This window comes from Canis lupus, chromosome 2 (assembly GCF_003254725.2).
Source record: "Canis lupus dingo isolate Sandy chromosome 2, ASM325472v2, whole genome shotgun sequence".
In the NCBI taxonomy this organism is placed as follows: domain Eukaryota; kingdom Metazoa; phylum Chordata; class Mammalia; order Carnivora; family Canidae; genus Canis; species Canis lupus.
In genome coordinates, this window is record NC_064244.1 from 79,525,761 (window position 1) to 79,553,653 (window position 27,893).

The following is a 27,893-nucleotide window of genomic DNA, read 5'->3' on the forward strand; positions in this document are numbered from 1 at the left end:
CATGTCCTGTAGATTTATTAGCCAGTGATAGAAACCCTGCTGGACCCATACAGAACAGATACGTAACTGGCACACATCTGGAGAAGACCTCCCACCCCTCGCCCCCTCCCCTTACACCCAGAGTGGTTCAGTCCCAGAGTTGGCCCGTTATGAGCTGTCTCAGTGGATCTGCCCCTGTGGGGCCCCTCTCCTGAGGCACAGCAGGACATAGAATTGTTGACCAGAGGGCAACAGAAAGCCTAGGACTGATGCTGCCAGAGGTCACCCCTCCTGCAGAGAGAAATCTGGGGCCAAGGAAGCATACTACACATTATGAAGGACACCTTCTTTCACCCTTGCACCCACAGACTTCCCCAAATCCAAGAATTTCCCACATATATTCATCTCCAGGGAATTCGGGGGGGGGGGTGTTGCACAAATTTGGATTTCTGAATGTCAGATGATGGGGCATTTATAAGATTAAGGGCCAAGAGTCCTTCAACACACATCTAGGAAGGACCAACTATGTGAAAGCTCATACTGGGCACTGGGTGGGGTAGGGAGTTCAACATCTGGTCAGAAGCTTGGCAGGTAGACTGATGATCCAACCTTGATCTACATGGGCTCCACCTCCTTCCCTCTGGGGAAAGCTATGAGTAGACTCTCTCCTGGGAGGAGGGATCTGACTTTAACGCTGTTCCCCTGTAAGAGTGAGAAGCAATCAGATCCAAGCAGAACTGTAGGTCCTTCCTCAATTAGGACGCACAGGTCAAGATGGCAGATGAGATGCATGAATGTTTTTAGATCCCAAAGTAAATAAGATCCCACACGGAGGATTTGGGGACGAGAAGGGGGAGGTTTGGAGGAGTCCCCATTAGTCATGTTGATCCTCAGGAGAGGCCGCAAGAAGTGAGGTCTTTCTTCTTGGGAGGGCCAACAGGAATCAAGTTCGAGAACCAAATCGGTTGCAAGTGATGTGTGAACACTTCTAGGGAAAAGGCTTCTGAGAGAGACAGTCCCCCCCCCCCCCAGCGTGCTATCTGGAACCTTGGGGGTCTCTTGATGCTTATTGTTCAAGGCCGGCAGATGTCCTCCCGGTGGGGAGAGCATCATGGGGGCGGGTGAGGCAGGCTCAGGGCACCATGTTCCACCACTTGAAGGAGAAGGGCTGCCGGCGCACGTTGGTGCCACAGTGGACCTCCCCGTGCAGCATGTGGTACGGGGTGAAGTCGTCGATGAAGGTGCAGTGCAGGCCCAGCGGCTCCAGCAGGGACCGCACCTTCTCCTCCAGGCAGCACTGGCCGTTGATGATGGGCCCGAAGGGCTTGGGGATGCCCAGGTACTTCCCCAGCACCAGCATGTTCACCTGCAAGGAAGTGGGGGGGGGGGGGTCCCAGCTCAGGGCAGCACTCCATCAGCAGCTCCACCTCCACACCTGCACCACACCTGGCAGGGCCTGCGCCTGTCTCATGGGCAGCCCTGAACACAGCCCCTCATCCTGCGCGCAGTGGGAGAGGCACCTGGGCTGCTGAGACTCTGGCGTCTATGCGATCCCATGGGAGCAGCTGCAGAGCTCCCAGGGACAGCTAACTTCCCGGGACTGCCCTCCTTCCCAGGGCATCTTGGGGGCCGCCCAAGGCCCACTTCCTCCTTGCGGCTGATTGGACCAGACACTTGACCCAAGCCGGACCAATCAGATTCTCTCTCTCTCTCTCTGCTCTATCTGCAGCGGGGCCTCTGCCTCTGTGTGCATCTGTGCGTGGCTGTGCCACCTTAAACCTCCTGCTCTGGCTCAGGCCGGCATGGGTGGCCCTTGTCTGCAGACCCTGGAGGCACTTCCGTAATTGCACATCCGCCTTAAACATGCAGGAAGGAAGGGGGATAATAGGAGGGGAAACCGAGTTTTGCAAATGGGGAGGAGGCCAGAAGGTTAGCCAGAAAGGGGAAGAGAAACAGGGGACGGGGGATGAAGCAATGACGGTGTGGACAGGCCCCCTGTAAGGCTCTGATGCTGGGTGAGTTGAGTTCCTCTGGGGGGTGGAGGTGAAGGGGGGCTGGAGGAGGGGAGGGAGGCGGAGGAGGAGAGTTGGGTCATCTACAGAAGCGCGACTCCAAGCGTGGTCCTCCTCGGGGAGCAGCTCAGCGCCACCTGCTGAATCAGAACCAATGGGGGGGGGGCAGAAGTCCAGGTGTTCCGGAGGCAAAGCCCTCCCTCCTCAACCAAAGGCCGCTTCTTCCAGGAAGCCTTCTCGCATCTCCTGTCCTACCTCTCCGGCTGGACGCACTTTGTCCTACCTCTCAGCTGCCCCGTGACTTTATTATACAAAAAAGATCTTGACTAGGACACGCCCTGAGGGAGGTAAAGAGAGTTTCCCTCCCACTAGATGAGACTGGAACTCGAAGGCAGGGAGCAACCTTGGTCGTTTCCCTGACGGTGCACCCTAAGTATCCGGGGCTGGGTGGACAGCGGGGAGCTGGGGGCGGGCGAGCACAGTGCGCACGGGGCCTCGTGCGATCACTGCTTCACTCCACAAACACCGAGTGGGTCCCTAGAGGAAGGGAAGGCCCCTTCCCTCCTGGCCCTTGAGCAAGGGGCTTGGCCGGTGAGCATTCCGTTGTGACCAGGGCAGTGCTTCCGCTGGCCGTCATGGGGCCCCCCGATTCTCTCTGCCACCCCCACCAGCCACCACCAGCCCACACGTGACAGCGACAAAGCGTCTTGGCCTTCTGCGGAGCAGGAGCCTGGAGCCTAATTTGAAGAAACGGATTTAAGTCATGCACAAGGCCTCACCAAGTCAGGGAAGAAGGCCACCGCCTTTTTCCTCTCGGTCTTGAAGAGCTGGGGGATGTCCACGATGTCCCGCTCCGTCAGGCCCAGCTCCCGCTTCAGCACCTCCCGGTTCCAGTCGATGCAGCTCTGGTGGGGGGTAGAGTTGGAGAGACCTTGCCAGGGGGTGTTGGGGGGACCCAAGAGGTCACGTCTGGTTAAGGAGACAGGCTGCCCAAGTGTCCACGGACCAACTCTCCACGCAAACCTTACCTATGTGTCCCTTCGTCAGAGTGCACCTGTTCTGGGTCCCACCTCTCACAGTCCCACCCCTCTCCCTGGGCTAGTTCCAGAGTGTTCCACGGCGATCTGCTTTAGTGAGTGTTCCAGAGTATCCCATCTTTGGCCCTCTTCCCTTCTTCAGATCCTCCACTCCTTAGGGGGGCATCTCCTTCTGTCTCATGGTTTCGGACACCGTCTACACACCGACAACTCCCACAGTTCTATTTCCCAGCTGCTCTAGGGCGCCCACCCTCTTTCCCGATCTCAGATTGGCACATACAACCGCCACTCTGCACCTTCACCCGGATGGTCAATTGGCACATCAGGCCCCCAAACAAGCTCTTCACATCTGCACGCTCCCCCCGCCCCGCTGGGGTCCTTCGACATCGTAAGTGCAGCCGGCCGCCTGCTCCAAGGCCGCTGCCTCCTTCCCCCTCGCCTCACACCCCTCTTCAGCTCCACCTCTAAAAGGTTTCCCCCGTCTGGCCTCTTGCCACCACCTCTACTGCTTTCACCTGGTGGACAGCCATCCCCCCGGTTAACAGTGGCTTCCGAACCAGTCTCCTTGCTGCTCCTGCCTTTGAGGCCCGTGGCAGGCACCACCATATCCTCGCAGGCCTCCAGCTGCGGGGGCGGCCTTGACCCTCCCGGCCTGGCTCTGGCTCTGAAATCCTTCCTGTGTCTGCGCCTGGGACCACACTTCCCACCAGTTGCTGACAGCAATGCTGAGTACGACAAGGATACTGAGGCACACCTGTTTCTGGGAGCCAGGGGACTCCTCCTATGGCCACCATTGGCTTGAGGACCCACCCCCCAGATTTGCTGAAGCTGAGACAGAATGGAGGCGCAGAATGCTTCCCTCAGCCTGCCTTCCCTCTCGCCCCTCCAGCTCCCTCCTCTTTCTCGGGGACAGGCACTGTCCCTAATAGGATCCCCGCATGTTTAACTCCATCTTGGCATTTGCTTCTTAGATGACAGCGTGCTGGGTGTCGTGTTTGCCCTTCTGGACCCTCCTTATAGCCCTTTCCTCTGCTCTGGGCCTTGGGAGCCTGGTCCTTGGGGATCAGGGGCTCCTGTGCCCCTGGCTTCTGGCGGGGCTCAGCCAGTGGAGCCCTGACAGGAGGTGGGGGTGGTAGCCGAGGGCAGCGGGGTATTGGGTTCCTGCAGCTCCTCACTGCCAAGCCTCTGCTCACTGGCCAGGAAGGTCACGGCTCCTGCCCCAAAGCCCCCTTTCCATGACGACCTCTCCACGTTCAGTAACATGACTTCTCCCTAATTCCATCAGGCCTAAGGGTGGTGACAGCTTAGAGTGTCCCCCTCTCTCTAGCCTGGGGACACTGCACAGTCCCCTGCTAATTTCCTCAAATCCTGCCTCTGCCCTTGTAATATTCCCTTCATTAAACTCTAGAGTTATCCAGCTTGCGGTGCCATGGGTTTCTCGCCAGGACCTCATGTCACGCCCCCCACCCCCTGCTATGAAATATTGTCATATTCTCAGCACGGTGGCAGGGCCATCCTGGGTCCCTCCTCTGCCCCAATCCCAGCCTCCCTTCACCTCCCCAGAACCCCTCGGCTCATCCTCAATATTTCATGCCCCTCCCCCTACCCAGGGCCATCGTCTGTGCTGTTCTCTCTGCCTGAATGCGTGTCCTCCTCACACGCACACGGCTTACCCCTCATTTCTCCTGGGTCCCAGGAGGGCTGGGAGCCCCTCTGTCTGGGCCCATGCCAGCCTGGGCCTTCACGGACTCGGAGCCTCAGACTCCGTCCGCATCGCTGTCCCCAGCCGTGCCCACCTTCTACTCACAGCCCGTGGCCTGTACCTGCACAAACTTATTGTAGCTGATGAGGTCTACATTGGAGAGGACCTGGTTGATGGAAACGGTGTGGACTGGCTTATCCCCTGTGAGCGAGAGAGCAGCGTTAGAGGAGGGGCAGGGGCGACGCCAGAGAGAGGGTCACCGGCTCTGGGAGGCAGCCGGGCGGAGGCCAAGTTCACAGCTCCTGGTCTTGGGAGTCAGTAGCTCTCTGGCCTTTCTGGACGTGGCCCCTTCCAGGGCACTGGGTGCTGTCCCTCTTCTTTCTGGCCAGCAGCAGGGAGGCTGGGCCACCCACCTATCATCCACCAGCCCTGAGGGAACACGGGACCCTGTCCCTGCTCTCCAAGAGGTGACTGCCCAGCTTCCTGCCTGCCTGCTGGAGACAGGGCTGGACGGGGAAGTGGGGGGGGGGGTTAGATTCACAATCCGTGGAGCTGTCAGCAAGCTCTTACCAGGGGCAGGCTGTGAGTTCAGTTCTCCACATTCAACACTTCATGTAAGCTCACTGTAACCCCACAGGGTGTGCGTTATCACCCTATTTACAGGTGGGCAGATTCAGGCTCAGAGAGACCAAACGACTTGCCCGGGATCTTACAGCTACGAAACAGGGGGCGTGTGATTCAAAGCCAAGTCCGGGGCTTACAAAGGGCTGCAAGCCTTGACCACGGGGTAAGAGAGGGCTCCCGGGAAAGGGGACAATGGCTTTCCCTCCACCTGGTACATAACATCTGGATCTGAGGCTTTTTAAGGTTTGCTCTGGACACAAAGGCGCTTAGCCACAGTCCTTATAGGCACAAGGGGGTTGGGAAGACTATTTCCCCCACCTTACGGCTGGGGCTCCAGGGAGGTGCCAGGAAGGGGGTGAGGATGGTGAGTGGGGAGAAAGGGACTGGAAAGTTCTACTTGAGAGCTTCCGCAGAACTCAGAATTCACTAGGATTCGTGCCATCCAGGTGGGGACGGGGATGGAGCCCTTCCAGCAGGCTTGTGCACCTGCTCCAGCCCCAGCCAGCAATTGCTCTCAGAATTCCTTTCAAGCAAAATGAAAATGTGGGGCACTTTGTTCAAGTAACAGTGAGAAAAAAAAATTATCACTAAAGGTACTAAAAACATGAAGCTTTTTCCTTCCTCCATGGTCTCTCTCCCGCTGTCATGTTGGTTTTTTACACACTATTTGATGTCACGCTTCCTTGGCCATGGGACACCTGCATGGTGAGTGCACACCTAAGAAGCGCTGGGAGCACCCCAGAACTTGACGCATGTGCACAGCCCACCGGCTGCCGGGCACCCGAGCCCACGAGCCTCAGGACCCAGGCGGAGCCAGGCAGCTCCCCTTCCCACAGGCCTGCCACCCCGAGCCCTGGCAAATGGGCAATCTCCAAGGGATACCGCGGCCTCTGCACAGGGGTGTGCTAGGTACCTGGATCAGGGGTGGGCGTAGAGGCTCACCCCTGGCAAGCAAGCCCAGGGCAGGGACAGTTAATGCCAGGCCCCCCCTGAGATGCTGAGGGGCACATGCACCCAGGCCTCTCCACGCCCAGGCTCCAGCTGCAGCAATCACTGGACGGGGAGGCCTGGTGGGCTGAGGCTCCAGGGAGTGAGGGGGCTACATGGGGGTCTCATCCCTGGGAAGCAGCAGGAGGATCCACTCACAAAGCACAAATTGCTAAGAATTTCAAGACAGTGGTGGCAAAGCATTAAGCCTTCTGACGACACTGGTCATGTGCCCACGAAGCTGGCCATGTCTCTGGCCCAGCCGTGGGCAGTGGGGGCTGGCGGGGCAAGGGGTACAGTGGCAGTGAGGCTCTTGAGTGGGGGGACAGCCCTGCTATAGACTCGGCCACCCCTCTCTCAAGGCAGATGCGTCTTGCATCAGGTGAGGGGGTGGGAGGCTGGGGTGAGGGATGCAGACAGGTACCCACCAACAACCCCTTTGAATAGGAGGGCCCTGCCGTGGCCCCACTTCTGCTTTTCCTGGAAGAGCTTGAAGCAGGCGCTGGGACTGGCCAGGAGCATCCGGAAGCCCTGCATGGACAGAGCAGACCTGCCTGAGCTCCCTGGCCTCAGCACGGCCCCCTGGAGCTCATCCTCTGACCCAGGCTCCGGGGACAGGCATGTCACCCCCGTCCTTACCTTCCCGTCGGGCGCAGGGACGAAGCTCAGAAACTCATCCACGTGGCCCACGGCCAACCAGTCCACAAAGAGCTCCACTGGGGGCTGTACCCTCTGCGCATAGAGGAAGTCCCGCACCACCTGGGTGACCCGGCGGCCGCTGGACCTGGGGCCCAAGGGGTTAAAAAAATTGCTTAACTTTAAAAAGTCTATGCAGAAAGGAAGACTAGGGGGCTCAGTGGTTGAGTATCTGCCTTTGGCTCAGGGTGTGATCCCAGGGTCCCAGGATCGAGTCCTGCATCGGGCTCCCCACAGGGAACCAACTTCTCCTCCTCTCTCTCTGTGCCTCTGATGAATAAATACAATCTTTTAAAAAAGAAAAAAAGAAATGGAATGATAAGAGTTCAAGATTTCTGCAGTATCTCATTTAAAAAAAAAAAAAAAAAAACCAAGAAAGCCCCATGCACTGCATCCTTTAAACTCTGCTCAGGCTGAGCTCTTGAGCAGATAGATGCAGGACAGCTCAATCCCACCCGGTCGGTGACCCACCGGGTCTTGCCATCCAGGCAGATGCTCAGAGCCGCCCTGACTCATCCTCACATTCTCTGAAAGTCTGATTCACCACCCTATCCCGTCCCCTGGGGCCAGGCGGCTCTTCTTGGAGTTTAACTTCTGTCCGTCTTGCTGGGGCCTCACCTTCTGTACATCGGTGGGGACGGAGGTGGACACGATCACCCCCAAAGGGCCGCACAGCCCCAGCATTTTGTGCTCGTGAACTTAAACCCCATCCTTCTTTGGCCTTCTGCATACATATCTGATGCCATGGCCCAAACGTCCTCTTTTTTTTTTTTTTTTTTTTTTTTTTTTAAGTAGGATCCACACCCAGTGTGAAACCCAATGCAGGGCTTAAACTCAGGCCCCTGACTGAGATCAAGACCTGAGCTGAGATCAAGAGTCAGGCACTTAACTGAGCCACCGAGGCGCCTCAACCTTCCTCGTCGTGTGGGATCACGTGTGGAGGGCAGTTAGTCCCCTCCAAAGCCTCTCGATTCACCTGTTATTTGACTGCAAGTCTGTCCTAACTGCTTTGTGGAATTTGGTCGGCTCCGTGTGTTGATCGACTCCGCAGGGGAAAACCGTTACCGTGATATTCCTTTTCTTTTGCATCAGTCTCTCCGTGTCACATGGTGAACAACAATCAATCTGTTACTCGCTGTGTGTGCCTGCGTGCTACGACGTCTCCTTTTTCATGTCCTAGTCCTTCCTTCTCCTGTTCTCAGGGAAAGATCTGACGGCGGTCATTTACATCGTAGTATGAACAGGTTCCTGAAATGTGATTTCTCCAGGACTGTCGAGACTTAAAGCTTTTTCTTCTAGAGCTATTAATTAATAGACTGTTATCGGCAACATCATTTCTTTCTAGAATCATAAGACCAAAGCCTAGTCACAGCGCTGCTTTCTGTGTGACCTGTACCAGGTCACTCACCCTCTCTGGGCTCCCTTTGTGAAATGAAAAGGCTGGACTGAATGATCTCTTAGGCCTCTGCTCACTTTGGGCTTCTCGAACTCGCCAAGGTACGTGTGGACGGTGTCCGGTGATCAGCCCACTGTCCCCCGGCCCCCGTCGAGACTAGGATCTGACGACTCCTCTCTGGTTCTCTCCCAGGATGGAGTGGCCCCTCATCACCACCACCACCCTCCACCCCCGGAACACGTCTCCCTGCTCCTGTCTCACCCAGGCAGGTTGCCGCCGATGAGGATCCTCCCCAGGGGGTACTCTTTCCCATCGGCCACCACTGGGGGGCTGACCTCCAGATTCCCGAAGGAGTCCAGGCCACTCACAGAGCTGTCCTGCGGTTCCCGAGTCACATAGCCGAAATCTGGGCCCTGGCAAGGGGGAAACGGAGTCAGGCGAGGGGCGGGGGTCACCAGAAAGAGCTTGAACCAACTCGCTGGGCTCTGAGCTCCCTGAGGATGGTGCAGGAGCGGCTGCCCATTCTTCAGATGGAAATACTGAGTCAAAGACAGGGATCTAACCTAGTCAATATTTCACGCATGCGTAGGGGCCAACGCTGGGACATACACAGGCGCTCTGGCCCTGCTGCCGTGTTGGAGCACGTTATGCCCCGTGGTCCCAGGGAGACGGTAGGAAGGGCCCTGGTTGCCCGTGGGCCCCGGTAGACACAAAGCCCGAGGCTATGCCCCGCTGCCTCTTACCCTCTGAACGGCCTCCCTGCCAAGTGCAGTCCAAGGGCAGGTACCTGGCTGTTCCTGGGGACCAAGGCACTGGGGATGGAGCCTCAGTCTTTCAACTCTGGAAAAGGGGCGAGCTCCCCAGGGCCGTCGCTTAGAAGGAACTTAACCAGCACTGAGGGCCAGTGAGAGCTCCTACCCCTCCTACCGCCTCTGGGATCCAGCGGGAGGTTGAAAGGGCCTCCCGGTCTCTACAGCACCAAGGGAGCCTCCCCTCTCTTTTTCAAGGAGGTCCCGGTCCACAACCAGCATCCTCACAGTGCTCCTTATCACCAGTCATAGCCCCGGCTAACGGGGCTGCGTGCTCCCTCTGCCCGGGCACAGAGAAGCCTTACAATATCATTTTGCCGATGAAGACGCTGAGGCTCCGGGAGGGGCAGTGACGCAGGCCAGGTCACACAGCACCTGAGCCACAGAGCCGGGCTGTCCTGACTCCGAAGCCTGTGTTCTCAACGGCAGCGCTGCCCCCACCCCTTACCGAAGGCTGCCAGATTTAGTAAATAAAAATCCAGGGTGCCCAGTTCAATTTGAATTTCAGACAAACCACATTTTTAGTAGAACCAAGTCCGTGTGAGGTTTGGAACACACGCGAACGTAACTAGGCGTCTCCCGTATGTCAGGTGGTCACTCCTGTCCCTTAAGGACGCGGTCCCCTGGCGCTGCCCCCCTGGACTCCACACCCTGGGGTGGCTCTCGGGTCGTGTCCCTCGGCCCTCAGAGCCAGGCTGTGGCCTGCGGCCCGGACCACTCACCAGGATTCTTTTGTAAGGGAAATCTTGCAGTTCCCCGTTCCTGGGGGAGTCAAAGACCACCGGGAAAGTCTTGTGTGGCGCCTGGACATAGCCCAGCTCCATCTCGTCCTGCAAACGAGAGAGACACCCTGTGGACAATCGACACTCTTTTGGCACTGAGCGCTTTGAGGAGGAACGTTCTTGGGATTTCTCTGTCTCGGGCCTGCTTTGCCCTTTGGGGTGAAGAGGGTGGGGGTTCATGATGCTGTGGCTGAAGGAGAGCCCGGAGGCTCGGACAGAGGGTGCTGTTACCTAGGGCCACATAGCAAGACAGGCGGGGAATGAATGAGAACATGGACGTGACCCTGGGGGTGGACCCGTGTTAGATCAGGGCAGGGTGGCCCCAGAGAGGGGTTCAGGGTGGCCCCAGAGAGGGGCTCAGGGTGGCCTGAGTTGGACAAACAAGTGACTGGACATCAGCCGACACTTCTGGCCTCCACCCGCAGTCACAAGGGGTTGACAGCTGGACAGGGCTGGGAGGGGACCTCAGGACGTATCCATCTGCCTCCTTCTCAGGTCTCTCAACCCCCCTGGTCCTGGAGGCAAAGACGGCCCAGCACGGGTGAACCATACAGCCGATGAGAAGCCCGGCCTGTTACGCGCCTGGCCTCGCTCTAACTCTTTATAAATATTAACTCCACGAATCCTCATCACACGCACACTCGTGCAGAGGCACGATGATTACCCACGTTACAGAGGAGGAAGGTGACACACAGAGAGGTCTGTTTGTCCGAGGACACACAGCTAGTCAGTGGCCCAGCCGGGATCACACCAGCCCATCTTGCTCCAGAGGCCCGCCCCGAACTTCCGTCTCCTCCGATGAACCTCCAGCCACGAAAGCTTCTCAGCTTGGCTTTCACGGTCTCCCACTTCAGCTCCTGCCTTTCGCAGAAACTTGGCCCCGGCCACCAGGAGCACGAGGCCATCTTTCTCACGTCTCCCCTCTCTGGGGCCTTTGCCCACGCTGGTCCTCTGTGAGGACCGCCGTCCACTGAGCCCCAGCATGGCCCTTACCAGCTCTGCGGCCCTGGGCACAGGCCCCTGCGAGCTCCTCAGGTGGGTAAGAGCAGGGGGGTGTTGAGAGGGCGACACAGCATGATGCATGGCCCACCGTGATGCATGGCCCACCGTAAGTGCCTCATTCATGGCAGCCACCATCGCCACCAGGTCCCACCCTAAGGCCTTCCTCCTGGACGTCTGTATGCATCTTCCTCCAAACCCTGCTGGCACTTTGCTGGCACCCCTGCTACACCTTCAACTGCAAGAGCAGGAGGTTTGTTGCAATAAGTCACCACAGCAGCCTTGGCGCTCGTGACACTGGGGCCAGATCATTCTTGTTGTGGGGCCACCCTGTGCATTCACTGTAGGATGCATAGCCGCATCCCCAAGCTCTACGCACTCGAAGCCAGTAGCACCACCATCCTCCAGTGTGACAGCCGGAAAGGTCTCCAGATGCTGCCAAGTGTCCCTTGGGAGACCAAGGCCTTCCGTGGAGAACCACAGACCAGGCCGCTGGGAGCAGGGAGTATGTCCCATCCTTCTGCCATTCCCTTCAGGACCAACCCTGTGGGAGGTGAATGGGGTCCAACCCAATGTCGGTGTGTGCCTGGGTCTCCAAAAAGTTCTGGAGAGAGGGAGGGAGCTCTAGGTCTAGAATGAACAAAAGGAGTGCCCTGGGGAGGACAGTCGGAGCCCCCAGGTCCTTCTGGATATTCACAGCCTCCTCCTCCCCACGCCCCAGCTGGGGGAGGCCAGCCTCCCCCTCTGCGATGCCGCCCGGTCGGTGCTGCCCGGCGGCCGTGGTACCTGGATCCAGCGGTCATTGCGGTTCTCCTTCTGTGGGCAGACGGTCAGCTTACAGCCAGCCTTCCTGGCCAGCTCCGCCACCGCGTCCACAAAGCACGTGTTGTTCCGCACCCTGCACACAAGCCCGGGGAGAGGGGCTCAGGGAGGAGCCAGGTGTGGAGACCAGACTGGCCGCCAGGGGCCGCAGGACACCCATCGCCGCCCCCCCCCCCCCCCCCCCCCCCCCCGCCCAACACACTCACCGGCACACGTACACCTCCAGGGGCGGCAGGGTGCTGGGCGTCATAATCCAGGGCGCCACGCGGAACACCACGGTGTCGGTGAAGATCGGGGACTCGGAGAAATCCTACAGGGGAAGACGAGCAGAAGGAAGGGCGAGAGCACTGGCCTTGGAGTCCAGAGGCCTGGCTCGTTCGTGCGGTTCCCTGAGCAAACCACCACTTCCCTTAGTTTCTAGAGAGGCACCGGGGGGTGGTCCGGAAGCCTGGGATCCTTGGTGCCAGTGGTGCCCGTCCGTCCCGGGGACGGAGCCCCTTCGCACCCTCTGTGCGTGGGCCACCCCCACCCCTACCTCGTTGGAGTCGTCCAGCAGAGTGACGTGGAAGGACACGAGCCCCGTGAAGCGGGCGTCGGGGAACGAGAGGCCCTCCACGAAGAAGCGCTCCTCGTCCCCGTGGAAGCGGGGCACCTCGTACGACACCTTGTTCTGGCCCAGCACGTGCCGGTAGGCCTCACACGAGTCTTCGGGACCTGGGAGGGGGCGGGAGGGAGGGCCGTGAGCCCCGGGAGGGCCCGCAGAGCGCGACGGCTGCAGAGCAGGGCCGTGCGGGCCTCACCAGGCCCCTCGGGCCAGACCGCAGCGCCCCTCTGCCGTCGGGCCGGCGAAGGACAGAAGATGCTTAATGCCTGCCCAGTGTGGGCGAGGCCTTTTTTTTTTTTTAAAGATTTATTTATTCATGAGAGAGACAGAGAGACAAGCAGAGACACAGGCAGAGGGAGAAGCAGGCCCCATGCAGGGAGCCCTACATGGGACTCGATCCGGAGACCCCCGGGATCACGCCCTGGGCTGAAGGCGGCGCTAAACCACTGAGCCTCCCGGGCTGCCCCGGCCCTGCCTTTCTAATGTTGGCGTTCAGGACAGTGGGCAGCGTCTCACAGAGTAATGTCCACTCCCAACGAGCCTCTCCGCTTCTGGGTGTCTCGGCTACAAACACACGTACGGGGTGTTCACTGGCTGTCCACTCGCGGAACAGGTGAGCACCCACCCTGCACCTGCGAGGCAAGGCTCGAGGCTCAGGACACAGCCGTGAGCAAGGCCCCTGCCCTCCGGCCCCCTTCGCCGCGGTGAACCCCGCCTGCTGCCAACAGCCGTGTGGTCGTGTGGTCGGAGGCCCGGGCACGGAACACACGCGGCGGCGGGAAGCTGGGGGCCGAGCTGCAAGAGTACAGAAAGCACCGTCGGGTAGATCACTCGATGGGAGAAAGTGTCTGGAAAGCAGAGTAGGTACACGCCACACACTTAGCGCATCCACAGAAAAGTCGGGGCGTTGCACACACTGCAGCTCGTTAACAGTGAACACATTTTAAGAGTCAGGTTTAGGGGGGGAGGATGAGGAACCCTCATATTCTACCTTATGTATCTCTATATTGTTTGATTTTTTAAAGTCTTAAAAAATTTTATTTATTTATTTATTTATTCATTCATTCATTCATTCATTCATTCATTCATTCATGAGAGACACAGAGAGAGAGAGAGAGAGAGACCAGCAGAGGGAGAAGTATTTGGGACTCGATCCCAGGACCCTGGCACTACAACCTGAGCCGAAGGGAGATGCTCAACCACTGAGCCAGCCAGGCGTCCCCTCAAGAATGTTTTTAAAGATTTTTGTGTCTTTTTTTTTTAAGATTTTATTTATTTATTTGAGAGAGAGAGGGAGGGAGAGAGCGAGCACAGAGCAGGGGGAGGGGCAGAGGGAGAGGGAGAGGCAGACTCCCTGCTGGTCAAGGAGCTGGACCCGGGGCTCGATCCCAGGACCCTGAGGTCATGCCCTGAGCTGGAGGCAGACGCCACCGACTGAGCCACCCAGGCGCCCCTAATTCTATTTTAGTTCATCAAATCAAATGACCTTGGGCCACGGCTCTTCTGGGAAGGCAGCCCGCCCGCCTCACGGCTCCCACATCTGACCCCCAGGGCAGGCTAGAAGCCAGAGCAGAGCCTGCCCTCTGGCTCACGGTGGGGAAACTGAGGCCCCCTCCAGCAGCGGGGCGGCGGGGAGGGATGGGCATGAACTCACCACAGGCGTGGAAGACCCGTGCCCACTTGGCGTCATAGCTCGAAGTGTGGAGGATAAGTTTGTGGTCGTCGAAGAGGGCGGCAGGGCCTTGCGTCCTCAGGACCATGACGGACATGTCTTCCAGGTCTGTGGGGCCAGACAGGGGCGGCAGCTCAGGGGCCTGCGGCACTGGCGTCTTCTCCTCCTGCCCACCGCACCCCCTCCAAGGGCAGAGGGAGCCCCAGCTCTGCCCACCATCAGAAAACACTGGAAGGTACTGGAAACCACCAAGAGCGAACCATGAGGACGTCTTGAGCGTGTGCCCGTGAGCCCCACACGTCTGCTCCGGGCCTCCGCTTCCTCACCCCCCAGAGCAACGGGAAGTACAGAGCGGCTGCCCAGTGCCCTTGACAGGTGACAAGGGTGGGGTAGGCAGGCCACCCGGGCGGCACGCTGGGGACAGTCTGGTGTCAGCGCTAGCATCCCTCTGTTCACACCGGGCAGCCCCCCAGAGCCTCAGCGCTCCCCTGTCTGAAATAAGGGACGGTTGTGCCCACTTTCGGAGAAGCCGTGCCCGCCTGTGCATGAAGCACGTGGCTGGTTCCCCCAGATATGACTGTGGCCTCCCTCATGGGGCTGTTGTGGGAAACTGTGGGACTTAGAACATGGGGTGCCCTGAAACACAGGCCAGAGGTGCCTGGTGGGGAGGCCAGATTCGAAGGTCGGAAGGGAAGCTCTGGACCTGCCACAGACAGGCTGACTGACTTCGGGGATCCCCTGACCTCCGGCCTCAACACCTCATCCCTACGTGGGGTGATGTGATGCTGCCCTCCCAATTGGATGATTAAACAAGAATCTGCAAAAGGGCCTGGCACACAGAGGCACTCAAATAAATGTCAGCATCCCCTGCTCCCCTGGAGGGAGAGAAAGGCGGGTCAGCCCATTTCTAGAGCTCCCCCCACCCCAGCCCCCCAGTATGTGAGAGCTCGCTGGCGTTGGGGGGGACTGGGAGGGGCTAGCTGCCAGCCTGAGGCAGGTCTTGAGCAACGTCGAAGTGTGTCCAGGAGCTGGGACCCTGGCCCCAGGCTCAGCCTTCAGAGCTGCCCCTGTGGGGTAGCTGAGCCATGACCCTGGGCGCCCCCCCTTACCTTGCAGGCAGTTCACGTGCCGGTCACAGTTGTCCTGGTCATAACAGGTCACATCATCCCTGTCACAGTTCACCAGCAGGACGGCTCCATACCCTCCGGGGCCCCAGACCCACTGCCGCTGCCAATGGCAAAGCGCAGCCGGTGATGGAGCGTGGACCAGTCCCGTGCCCTCGCCCAGCAACCTCCTGGCCAGCCTCCTAACCTCACCTCGTCTTGCCCTCCCTGGGCGGATAGGCCCGCTCTCCCCGAAGCGCTTCCCGTGCCAGGCATGGCAGTGGTCTCTACTGCCCGCACCAGCAAGTCCGAACCACACAGCTGTGTTTCACGGCCCAACTGCGAGCCGGCTCCAGCCAACGTCCCATTTCTCGACGGGCAACTTCCTGATTACAGATCCATTCGTGGATCCACCCAGGCCTTGCCCCGCTACTCCCTCCACCCAGAATGCCCCCCCCCCGCAATACTTTAGAGCCCAGCTCAAGTGGACTTCACAGGAAGGCTTCCTTGCTCATGCCCCCCCCCCCCGACCTGCTCTGAACTCCCGACGCACTAAGTGCCACCACAATTCAGCCCAAAGTTCTTTAACAGTCTCATGCTTGGCATAATCCCCCTTTCACCTCGATCAGGAGGTTGGCACACCAGGGCCAGGGGCCGCATACAGCCCGCTGCCTCATTTTGTAAATAAAGTTTTATTGGAATAATCACACCCACGTGTCTCTGTATTGGCTCTAGCCCTTTCGCAGCACAGTGGCAAAATCGAAGAGCTGCAACAATGTTTACTATCTCACTTTTATGGAAAAAGTTCGTTGACCCCTGACCTAGACTAAAATTCCAGAAGGACTTTTCCCCACAAGGCAAGGCCTAGCCCAGGCCTGGGCACGTATAGGCTTGATTATCCTTGGTAATGATTTTTCTCCTGGTGAAAGAAGATCCCCAGCCACGCCTGGTTCCCATTTGGCTCTCCTACCCTCTCCTAGGAGGCAGGGGGTACCGGTAATGGCCTCACCCCTCCTAACCCAGCCTAGGTCAACTCCAAACTCCACGCCCCTTTCTGGGGCCAGGTCGAGATGGCCTACCTTGTCCACATAGCTCCTGTCCTGCCTGCCCTCGCAGTTCAGGTCACAATCCAGAGCGATGTCTACAAGGAGAGGGGAGACAGTAAGTCACTGTGGGGTTCGCAGGAGTCAGCACAGGTCCGACAATGCACATTCTGCTTCTAACAATGCCTCCTGCAGACAGAGCATTTTCAACTTTCTTGCTAAGTGCTCTGCAGGTGCTCGTACCCACGCAAACTCCCACCCACTGTCAAGGAGCTCCCTGGTTCCACGTCCTTGGCAACACTGAGTTGAGCATCTTTCCATTTCAGGTTCACTGGAATCACTGGAGCTATCTCCTCTGTGAATTTCTTGTTCATATTTTTTCCCTGTTTCCATTAGTTAGTCTTTTTTTCCCTATTGATCAGAGTTCTCCATAATCTTTATGCACCAAGTCAGCCATATACATTGCAAATTTCTTCTCCCCGTCCATATTTTGACTTTTTCTTCCTTTTTTGTTTAAAGTAAGCTCTGTGCCCAGTGTGGGGCTTGAATTCACAACCCTGAGGTCAAGATTCACGTGCTCTGTGGACTGAGCCATCCAGGCAATCCCATAGTTTGACTTTTTACTTGTCCTCCCTTGTATGAAAGTTTAAAAATGTAATATAGTCTAACTTATCATGGCCTTATTTCAAGGTCACTGATCCTCTCCTCAGCTGTGTCGAGTCTACCAAGACAGCCCAGCAAGAGCATTTTTTTTAATGTTACCATGACTTTTAATCTTAGCATTTCCACTTGACACCTTCTTATAGTTTTCATGTCTCTGTTGAAATTCTCCATCTGGGGCAGCCCAGGTGGCTCAGCAGTTTAGCGCCACCTTCAGCCCAGGGCGTGATCCTGGAGACCCGGGATCAAGTCCCACATCAGGCTCCCTGCGTGGAGCCTGCTTCTCCCTCTGCCTGTGTCTCTGCCTCTCTCTCTCTTCTCTCTCTCTGTCTCTCATGAATGAATAAATACATAATCTTTAAAAAAAAAGAGAAATTCCCCATCTGCTCATTCATGTTATCCACCTTTTCCTTTAACGTCTTAACCAATCTGAGTTATCTCGCATGGAGTTTATATATCAATTTGTGGACAACTGGCACAAAAAACTTAAGGTGGAGAAAGCAAGGTCCAGTTCCAGGCCTACAGGGTGCCTCCCTTTGCTTACAAAAGGGGGGAGTATACAAGTATGCCGTGTCCACCTGCATGAGCACAGCAGATCTCTAGAAGGATGCTGGGTTTGTGGAACTGGAAGTCTTAGGTTGGGAGGAAGGGAGGTTTACTTTGCAATATATATTCTTTTATACCACTTGAATTTTTTAATGTACACTTATTTTAATTTTTTAAAAAATGAGTTGATGTTTGTGAAAAGACCCTTGTTCATTGTCATTCCCAACCACCACCCCCTGCCCTTGGCCCAGGCCCTAATGAGGGCCAGCTTACCAACTTACCAACACAGGTGAGGTAGAGCACTGCGTAGGCCAGGGGCAGGGGCTCATGGCTGGAGTGGTAGGAAATCTGAACCTGTGAAGAAAGGGCCCAGAGTCAACCAGCTGAAGCCAATAGCCCCCACCCCAAAGGACAGGTTTGGGGGATCTGGCAAGAAAGAGTCAGGGTCTCAGGAACCTCTATGTACTGACGTTGAGTTTACCAACCCAGCTCTTCCTTTTAGTCTTTGTGCCATTTATTTTTCCATGCCTTGCTGTAATATGGGAACTACCTGTGAGGGCCCCAGTGCTGCCAATGACTACCGCCTCTGCTCCCCTTTGGATCTCTGTGTTGCCATTTGTAAAATGAGGAGGTCTGGCAGGTGGGGTTAGGGACCCTCTCCTATCTGTAGGATTCAGACAGGCCTGGACTTGAGCCCAGCACCTCCGGGTTCTGTGACCTTGGCCAAGGCCCTTCACCTCTGGTTGAGCTGTCTGGTTTCCTCACTTGCAGAACATTGAACACACAGGTCCCTACCGCAGAGGATTGTAGTGCTGCTTAGAAACAATACATGTACAAGACTGGCCCCCACAGGAAGGGCTCAAGACATGCCAGCTATTGTTAACAGAGGGCAGGTGGCACTGTGTGAGCTGGAGCCCAGATCCACCACTTGTGACTACCCTGGGAAGAGTCACCTGTCCTCTCTGGGCCTCAGTGTCCCCTGCTGTAAAGTAGAGATAATAATAGTCCCTACTGCAGAGGGTTGATTGTAAGTTGTGACCATCAAAGAAAGGGAGGTGTGTGACATGCTCAGTGCAGTGCTCGGCTGCAGCAAGCCCCGATAGCTGTTGAAGGTCTGGCTGACAAAGAGTGATGAGAACATAATTCAAGGACCATGTATCAAAGGCCCTTCCACCCCCAGCCCTCTGCTTGCACATTCTCTCCTGATGTGGGTCCCTCAGCTTTGCCAGAAAGTTCAGGATCTTTTTTTTTTTTGAAGGTTCAGGATCTTATAGAGACCCTTCACCCCTCAGTGCTGGGAGCCCCTAAATCCCGCAATCACTCACCCCCATCTGTCAAGCCTGAGCAACGATGCTGGCCTCGGGCATACAACGAATGGATCCAGGCCAAAGGTGGGGAAAGGAGAAGGGCCTTTCCTCAATCCCTCTGGTCTTTGGCACCCACACAGCCCCCAGCTCGGCAGGGCACCTGCCCTTTTTGTATCCTTTTGTCCTGCCCCAGGGGCCTCTGTCCTGCCTCTCACCAACTCTGCTACTCACTAGGTGGGTGATTTCAGGTAAGCCACACCCCTTCTCGTCCTCAGTTTCCTTATCTGTAAAATGAGTTCATTTCCCTGTCCACCTGAGTCACAGAGCTCAGTGGAGAGGCTCATCTCAGATACATGGACAGGAAAAGACGTGGGGGTGATGAAGGGAACCTGCCCCAGGTGTCAGCAGGTCTGTGTGGAATACTAGCTCTCTTACTGATTGGCTCTGTGGCCCGGACACAGTTTCTCTGAACCTTAGTGGCCCCACCTACGAAATGGGGATCGGACCCTGCCTCTCTGAGCTGTTGTCAGGGCTGCATGAGGTCGTGGCTGCCCGAGGTGTGGCCTCTGCTCAGTGGTCCCTAAAAGATCAGTTTCCTGAAATGCTGCTCCTGACATGGAGCAGGAACCTGCCACTCCCACATGCTGGGCCTGCTTTCTGTCACCCCTTTAAGGGAGCATCACCTGTGCCAAGCTCAACGGCCACCCCATTTCTCCCATGTCCCATCCCTGCCCTGAGGCCAGAACCCTGCCTACGGCTGGGGCTTGTTAAACTCACCCTTGGCTGAGTGAGCAGAGAGGAGGAAGAGAAATTACGTGCCTCTGAGAAGGGAATGCGGTCAGGGAGGGGGTAGATTAGGAGGTGGGGTGCCTCGTAGAAGGGGGTCTCCCCAGGCAGTGGCATCCCCCCACCTCTGCTTTCTCTCCATCATTCAGAGTAGCAGAGATCACCTAATCAACCCTCACCCTGCAGGTGGGGAAACTGAGGCCCGACACAGAAAGATGCAGACACCTCCCTTCACTGGGGTCTTGAGAAACAAGAAAAGCAGCAAATGTTAGCTCATGTTCCACCCCACACCAACAACGGGGGGAGGGCGCTGTGATCATCCCCAGTTGACATATGGGGAAACCGAGGCCCAGAGGGCTGATATGACGTGCCAACAGACACACGGCTTATGTCTGGAAGTTGCAGAGCTGGCTGGTTCTGGAGCAGGTACTTACCCATCGTGCTACCCTGCCATCTGGGTAAAGAGAGGGTGCTGGCCCTTGCAGCGCTAGATCGCTGCCCCACCCACCCCAACCCAGGGGACCTGCTCACATGACTGTCATTGAGGTCGTTGCTGGGAGAGTTCATGACCACGATGATCTCCAACCCGTTATCAAAGTGCCACCGTCTGGTGTCCGCACGCTCCCGGCCCCTCTCCATACTAGGAGAGATGTAGACGTCCACACCGGGGGTCCCATACACCTCGAACATCTCCGTGCCCTCAGGTACCGACCTGGGAAGGACAAGAAGCCATGGGAGGTACTAATGTGTGGATTCTTGTTCAGATGCTTGAGTTTTGGCTCAAACACTTGCTTCTTCCAAGAATCCTTCCCTGACCACCCCAGGCCTCTCAGCCCCCCACGGCAAGCTCCTGGGAGTGAAGCCTGGACCCCACACAAATGCATACCCATTCTCACCTTCCAAGGCTCTGTATTTATTAACACTTCCCTGTGAGTTATTTTAACTCCCAACAAAACTGCAAGCTCTTGGGAAGTTAGGACCTGGTTGAGTGCTTTATAAGCCCCCAGTGCAGAGCTGGGTGCAGAGAGCTCAGTGGACACCAGCCTGCAAATGGACCCCCTGCAGTTCTGAGTCCATGGCTTTAAGAAGAGCAGTCTCCCCTCCGAGTCCCATTTGCACCCTTCTTTAGCGGGCAAGAAGATGCCCTTGGGGTCTCCCCTAGGAAAGGGTACTAAATTTTGTAGAGTGTCCACTGGGTGCCAGGCACCTTGTATTTCCTAGCTCCTTTTATTCTCACAAGTCTGCAAAGTGAGTGGTATCATCTCCATCAGAAAGGTGAGGAACTGAGGCTCAGAGAGGTCAAGTACCAAGCCCAAGGTCACACGGCATGGAATGGTGCTGCCAGGTTTGCACTTGGGGCTCTGACACAGCGCCTGTGCTTCTCCGTGGCCCTGCAGCGTCACCTGGGAAACTTGGCCTGATTCAGTCAAGCAACCAGGCATTATTAGTACCTTCAAAAGTCATCTGGCCCTGGGGCCATGTTCCCCCCACTCCAGCTGGTCTGGGAGTCCTGTTTGAAATCAGTCTGTCGACCCTCTGATTGTCTGTGGGGTGCCCGGGGTGCCTACTGTGCCCAGAGGCAGGTACACCCACTACTCTCCCCACTGCCCCAGAGCCTTCCATCCCACCAGGGAGTTAAAAACAGCACTGCCGGGCAGCCAGGTGGGGCTTATGGTCACAAAGTCAGTGGTCTGTGGGATCCCATGTAGGGAGAGGCCCCTGTGAGCCAGAGAGACCAGAAGGCTTCCTAGAGGAAGCAGCACACACACGTGTGCCCGGGAGATAAACAGTAGCTGACATTTGTTCTTGCTTATAGGCCAGCCCTGTGCAAGGTTCTTAGGTGTGTTACGTAAAGCAATCCTCCCATTAAACCTAGGAGGTGCCTACTACCATCGTTTCCCATTTTACAGATGGGAGAACTAAGGTTAAGCACACTGCCCAAGGTCATGGAGCTAGTAAGTGGCAGGACTGGGATCCCACGCCAGGCCTCCTGGCTCCTGAGTCCATATTCTCACCCACCGCCTTCCCAGGAGTAATCACGATAGGGGCGCCTGGGTGGCTCAGTGATTGAGTGTCTGCCTTCAGCTCAAGGCGTGATCCCGAGGTCCTGGGATCGAGTTCCGCATCGGGCTCCCCGCGTGGAGCCTGCTTCTCCCTCCTCCTGTGTCTCTGCCTCTCTCTCTCTCTATCATAAATAAATAAATAAATAAATAAATAAATAAATAAATAAATAAATAAATAAATCTTTAAAAGAAAAGAAACTAAAAAAAAAAAAGAATAAATAAAATCTTAAGATAAATAAAAGAGTCACAATAATCATAGCCCCCGAGCCCCCAAGGGCCCGAGGGCCCCCTCCCCTGCACGCTTACCAGGGCAGGCCTTCCAAACAGCATTCATTCATCCTCACCGTGGCCTGGGAGGAGGGGATTATGACTCTCATGCACATGTGGGGCAACAGAGGCTCAGGATGGGCAAGAGACTTCCCCACGGTTGCACAGCCGGCAATTCCACTCCGGGCCCTCTTCCTTTCCCTGCTCCACTTGGAGCGCAGACTTCCTTCAATACGCCCTCTCCACTCCTCCACCAGCAGGACTCTGAAACTTCTCAAAGTGGCTTTTTTATAAATAGAGAAGTAAGCTCAGCCCAGGCTCCACTTGTCAGGCGGGTCCTGGTGGAGCGCGTGGCCCTCCCGGGCGTCCCCAGCAGCTGGGCGGGGCTGACACACCTGCTTCTCCCCCCAAGCAGGGCTGCTAGATTTAGCAAATAAAACTAGAGAACACCCAGCTGGACTCAGATTTCAGATAAACAGCAAATCATTGTTTTAGTATAAGGATGTCCCATGTAGTATTTGGGACATGGTTGCACTAAAAAAAAATACTAATTGTTTATCTGGATTTCAAATTTAACTAGGCATCCTGGATTTTATCTGGCAACCCTATTCCCAAAGCCTGTAATTTCCAGGGCTGGTGGAGCCCTCGGTCCTGGGGTGTCCTGGCTGTGCAGGCCAGCCCATCCTGGGACATAAAGAGCCTGGACAGAGAGAGAGAGACAAAGAGATATAGAAAACCCTGAGAGATGGAGAGCCAGAAAGACACACACGGAGATAGACCAGGTGTGGAGAGCTCCCTCCACCCCAAGGAGAACCCTCGGCCCCACTCTCTGAGTCACCTGGCCTCCCGCTCCCCAGGAGGCTTGTAAACTTTTTATGAAACTCCCCCCAACCCCAACCTGCTGCTTGGACCCCGGTGCCCACGACCTGGAGGTTGAAGGAGCAGAAGGCACGGAACCGCACCCAGCTCCCCAGCACCAGCCCCTGGGTTTGGGATATCTCGGCCCAGCTCCCTTGCACTTCCCTGTATGAGATGCTGGGGGCTTCCTGATGAAGATCCTTCGGGCCTGAGGGGGAAGGAGCCGGGAGCTCAGTGGTGCCAGGATCAGAGTCAAGAGCCAGGCTCTAGACTGGGCCGGGTTGCCCATAAGCCAAGTGACCCAGAATAAATCACCTCGCCTCCCAACAAAGTGGAATAATGACACCCACTTGGTCAACCTCACGGGCCATGGCAAGGCTCAGATGCCGTAATGGGAAAGGCTTGGAAAATCACCCACGGGGTGGGGGTGGGGGGTGGGGGTGGGGTCTTCAGGTTGATTAAGAAGCAGGAAAAGGGCGGGTTGAGAGGCTGGGCTGGGGGTGCTGGGGGCAGCTTCCCAGAGGGAGGCAGGGGGAGCCAAGGGCGAGGGGGAGACTCATCCGAGGGGAAGGCAGTTCCACGGTGGAGCCTCAGGAGGCCAAGGGTAAACTCAGACTGTAAGGGGGAGCCAGCGAATGTTCTTGATCAGGAGGGGCACTGAGGTGGATGCTGGTTCAAATCCCAGCCCACCACCCATGAGGTATGTGACCTTGAGGGAGACGCTTGGCCTCTCTCTGCCTCAGTGTCTCTGTCTATAAGGCGGAGAAGACTATAGGAATCGATGTGTGTAAACGCTCTAGACGAGTGAAAGTTGGAGGCACCTGAACCCATGCCTCACTTCGTTCCAGGGAAACTGAGACCCAGCAAAGGAGGGACCAGACTCCCGGTCCAGTGCTCACGCCCATCGGGGAAGCAGCTGTTGGGAGGATGAGAAGGATGGCTGCTGGGACAAGAGCCTGCATCGGGTACAGGAGGGTCTGGATTTCCCGTCTTGTGGAGGCCGGAGAAGCAGCCAGAGGCTCGCCCGGCCCAAGCTCTTCCTCCGGCCTGGCCACCCCATGCTGCCAGCCTGCTGCTCCAGACAGGGCCCCCAGTCCCGCCCCGGGGGCTTCGGGCTTCCCCTCCTGTCCATGCACAGGACAGTCCAAGGCCCTCCGTGCACCTTCCCTGCACCGAGCCCAGTGACATCTGAGAACCGTGGCTAAGGGGGGGCTGTCTCCCCAGCAGCGTGGGAGTGACTCAGTGTGAACCCGCCCCTCCTAGGAACCCAGACGAGTCAGGTCTTCCTTTACGTCCCGTGTCACCCTCTCAGTGGTGAGGACGACGATGGTGACAAAGGTGACAAAGCAGCCCCCACAGCCACACACACACCATCAGTCCTGTTATCCCCACTTTACAGATGAGGGAAGAGGTTCGGAGATTACAGGGACTTGCCCAGAGTCACACAGCTGGTCGGTGACGGAGCCAAGACTCACAGCTGGGGCTCAGGCCCTGCTCCCCTGCAGACCCAAACCCATCCTCTCCTTTCATGGGCTCAGGGTCGGGGCCTCCGGGAAAACAGAACCAGACATTTCAGAGCCAAAACACTGATGGGAGAGGTCCTTGCGGCTGCAACCAGACAGGTTGACAAGGTGACCGCCACGGTCCCCACTGATGTGGCCCACGGGGGCAGAGGAGAGCAAGACCCAGCCAGTGCAGGCTCTGGGTGGCAGCTGCCCCCACCCACCCCTGCCCTGTTCAGCGAGGCTCCCAGACCCCAAGTCCTCTGGCCTCAGCATCCCCAGGGTCAGCAGACCACAGTCCCTCCTTCGTCCCACCCTCTTCCCGCCCCTGAGAAATGGTGGCCCCTTGAACCGCTTCCCTACAGCCCAGCTCGTTAGGAGCTGGGAAGATGCATCAGCCTCCCGGCCCGGCTCTGCCCACGCAGGTGAGCGCTCTCACGGATCACGAGCCAGAGGGAGAGCTGCTCTGTCAAACCAGGGAGGGGGCTCAGACGCCTCCACGAGCAGAGCTGGCCCCCCGCTGTTCTATGCCAACCTCTTCAGGGCACATAAGGGGAAACTGAGGACCAGAAAGGGCTCAAGAGGAGAGAGCAAAGGACGACAGAGCGAGAGCTAAAACTCAGGGCCCCCCGGATCCCTCTGTCCTTTCACTCCCTTGACCTGCCTCTGCTGAGCAAGAGGTGACCCAAGCTGCTGGCCTGTCCTACTAGGGCAGTGGTTTCAGCCCTGGCTGCACATTCATCCCCAGGATGTGGCTCAGCACACCCCTGTATCTCCCTTCCTTCCCTTTCGCCCTGCGAGCCCCTGCTCAGGAAAGTGAGGCCCCCTGACCAAGTCTGGGCCATCTCCAACTCAACGGAAGGCAAGAAGACAGGGTGCAGTCCACTGCCACAGACGGAGCGCCCCAGTGGTCTTGCCTGTGCTCATCCTTCAAGGCCCCGGTTGGTGCCCTCCCTCCAGGAGACCTGCCCCGACTACTCGGCTGATGTTCATTCCTCTTTTCTCATCTCCTTCTCCGGGTAGGGTTCAGAGGTTGTCCCCCAGCCACCTTGTGGATGGCAGGTTTGGGGACCCTTGAGGCTGTCCAAGGGGCCAGGACAGAGCCTTAAAATGATGACAGTGCTGGTGGTGGTGGTGGCAGTGCTGGTGGTGGGTGGTGGTGGCAGGGCTGGTGGTGGTGGCAGTTGCCACAATGGAATGTCCACCACATCCAGGCACGGCCTACGGGCTCTACACACAACACCCGAGTCCTTTGACGCGAAGGCCGACGTGTTTAGGCTGCAGCCTGGCTCTGCCATCCTCATGGGCTGTGTGACACGGGGCCAGTGCCTTAACTGCTCTGTGCCTCTGTGTCCTCATCTATAAAACGGGGATGATGACAGTCCCCACCTCGCAGGATTGAGAGTTAGTTACTAAACATCAAGTGCTTAGGGCGGCGCCTGGTACGGAGCAGTCTCTGAGGATCATGGCTGAGAGGACCGTGTCCACCCTACACATGAAGGACAGATGCCAAGTGACTCTCCCGAAGTCAGATGGCTGCTAAGTCCCAGGCCTGGCACTGGCCGGCACACCCGCTGCCCCCTCCCTGGCTGGCCCGCGGTGTGAGCGCCGGGATTGCTGAATCACGACATCTCCAAGCTGGAAGGGACGGGATCCTTCCCCAGAGCACGGGGCCACCCAGCCTGTGATAGAACTCTGAAGGGATAGGATTCTCAGATGGCGGGGACCGTGCCTCCTTGCTTGCCACCGCCATCGTGTCCCCAAGCCTGGCCCACACTAGACCCCAAAGAAATACTGGATGGATGTGTGAATGAATGAATGAACCAGCAGCCCTCTGCCTCCTGCAAGGTGGTCCTGTCACAGAGGCCCCAGAATCCTTGGTTTGAGGGTGCCTGAGGCTGTGCCCCGCGCCCTCGGGCTGTCCCCTCTTGGCCTCCTTGGGAGCACTCACGTAACCCCAAGACACTGCTGCCTTTGCCCCGCTGGCTCCATCCTCTAAGGAGGCGCTGCTGCAGGGGAGGGGCCGGCCCTGGGTTTCCCGGGCCAGGTCAGACTGGAGGCACATCTGCCCGACGGGCATGAGGCAGCCAACGCAGGTGAGTCACCCCCATGGGCACGCAGCACGGGAGGAGGAGGTGGCGCCAGGAGCAGGGACACCTTTCCGCCCTTGTCCCTCCTCCTGGCACAGCCTCTGTGCTGCCCCTCCTCCCAGTGCCCTCCCTACTTCTCACTGCCCACCCACCGTCACCCAGGCTTCAGCCCCCGGTGCCCAGCTGGGCTGGGCCTGTTCCACGCTTGGTTCCCTCCCAAGACCGGCCTCTCACCCTTGCTTACCTAACACTCTGGGACCGACCCCAGCTCTGCTTCCAACTAAGTTCACTCCAATTTTTCAAGTCTTAGTCTGGGATACTGGTTCTCAACTGGGAGTGATTCCACCCCCCCACCCCCACCACCACCACAGGGCACATTTGGTGATGTCTGGAGACATTTTTGGCTGTCACAAGTGGGGGTGTGCCACTGGCGTCGGTGGGTAGAAGCCAGGGGCACTGCTCCACATCTCACAGTGCACAGGACGGCCTCCACCACAGGGAATGAGCGGGTCAGTAGTGCTGAGGTTTCAAAACCTGGTCAGAGGCGGGGGTGGGAGACCAGTGACAGGGGAAGGATGACATGGCTCTCCTTCTCTCCTTCCTATCCCCTAACAGCTCAGTCTTGGAGCTAGGACCCCCAGAGACTCCCCAAAAGCCTAAGGAGTCAGCTCCCTAAATGGTTCCCACAGCCCACTTCCTAAGACCCTGCCCAAACTCTCCTTTCCTTCCTGGGAGAGAGACAAGACAGGGCCTTACTTCCAGCCACTGGCTTTAAGGACATGGCCATGGCACACAGTGCAGGAATTCCATGTGGGCTCTGAGTGGCTGGAGGAGACCTGATCCTTCCTCTTCAAGGGGCAGTGAGAAGCCTAAGACACTTGATCATAAATGGGTTTGAACCCTGGCATTGACCCATAGTTACTGTGTGACCTGAGCAAATGGCTTGTCCTCTCTGTCCCAGTTTCCTCATCCATCAGTGAGATGAAGTTGACAAGCTTAGCTCCTAGGCGGTTGTGAAGGTTAAACTGGAGCATTCAAGGTCAAGGGTTAAATCCAAGAAGCTTGCCGAGCTTAGAACAGCGCCTGGCACATAGGAAGGGCTACATATGCATAAATGATTTCTAAGGAAACGACTGATGCTCATTGCAGAGCTCATAGGCTGGGGACCAGGGCCGGGGGTACACACCTCTTCCTATCCTTGTGACCCCAGCCTTCAGGGTCTTCCGGAGTGCCCAAGCCCCCATGACACCAGCACCCTCCAAGGCCCTGGGCCAGAGCTCAACCACTGCAAGTCCCCCGGCTTGGGAGAGGGCGGCCAGGCCAGGCCTGAGCCCCGAGGAAGCCCTGCCCAGGGAAGGGCGCAAGGGGCTCAGCACCAAGGGCCTGCAGACCCCCGGCCTCTGGCTCTTACCCGTAAATGTCCACGAGGGTCTCCACGCCAGCCACACACACGGCGCTGGTGGGATGCTCCAGGGACACACGCACGATCCTCTGCGGGGACATGCTGGCCTCGGTCGGGGCTTGGGCCGCCAACCCCAGCGCTGCCG

The 27,893-nt window shown here is 57.4% G+C and overlaps 1 protein-coding gene across 1 annotated transcript; it reads right to left on the reverse strand.

The window, feature by feature from the left end:
• Nucleotides 1–27,893, reverse strand: PADI3 (peptidyl arginine deiminase 3). The gene is made up of 16 exons (XM_025447441.3): nucleotides 27,758–27,893; nucleotides 20,098–20,278; nucleotides 17,755–17,827; nucleotides 16,304–16,365; nucleotides 15,231–15,348; nucleotides 14,104–14,229; nucleotides 12,381–12,559; nucleotides 12,052–12,155; nucleotides 11,810–11,921; nucleotides 9,965–10,072; nucleotides 8,695–8,846; nucleotides 6,981–7,125; nucleotides 6,770–6,872; nucleotides 4,852–4,931; nucleotides 2,771–2,896; nucleotides 1–1,345 (listed from the first exon to the last, which is right to left on the reverse strand). Exons 1-16 carry the CDS (start codon nucleotides 27,847–27,849, stop codon nucleotides 1,112–1,114), a joined length of 1,995 nt encoding a protein of 664 aa, XP_025303226.2. The 5' UTR covers nucleotides 27,850–27,893; the 3' UTR covers nucleotides 1–1,111.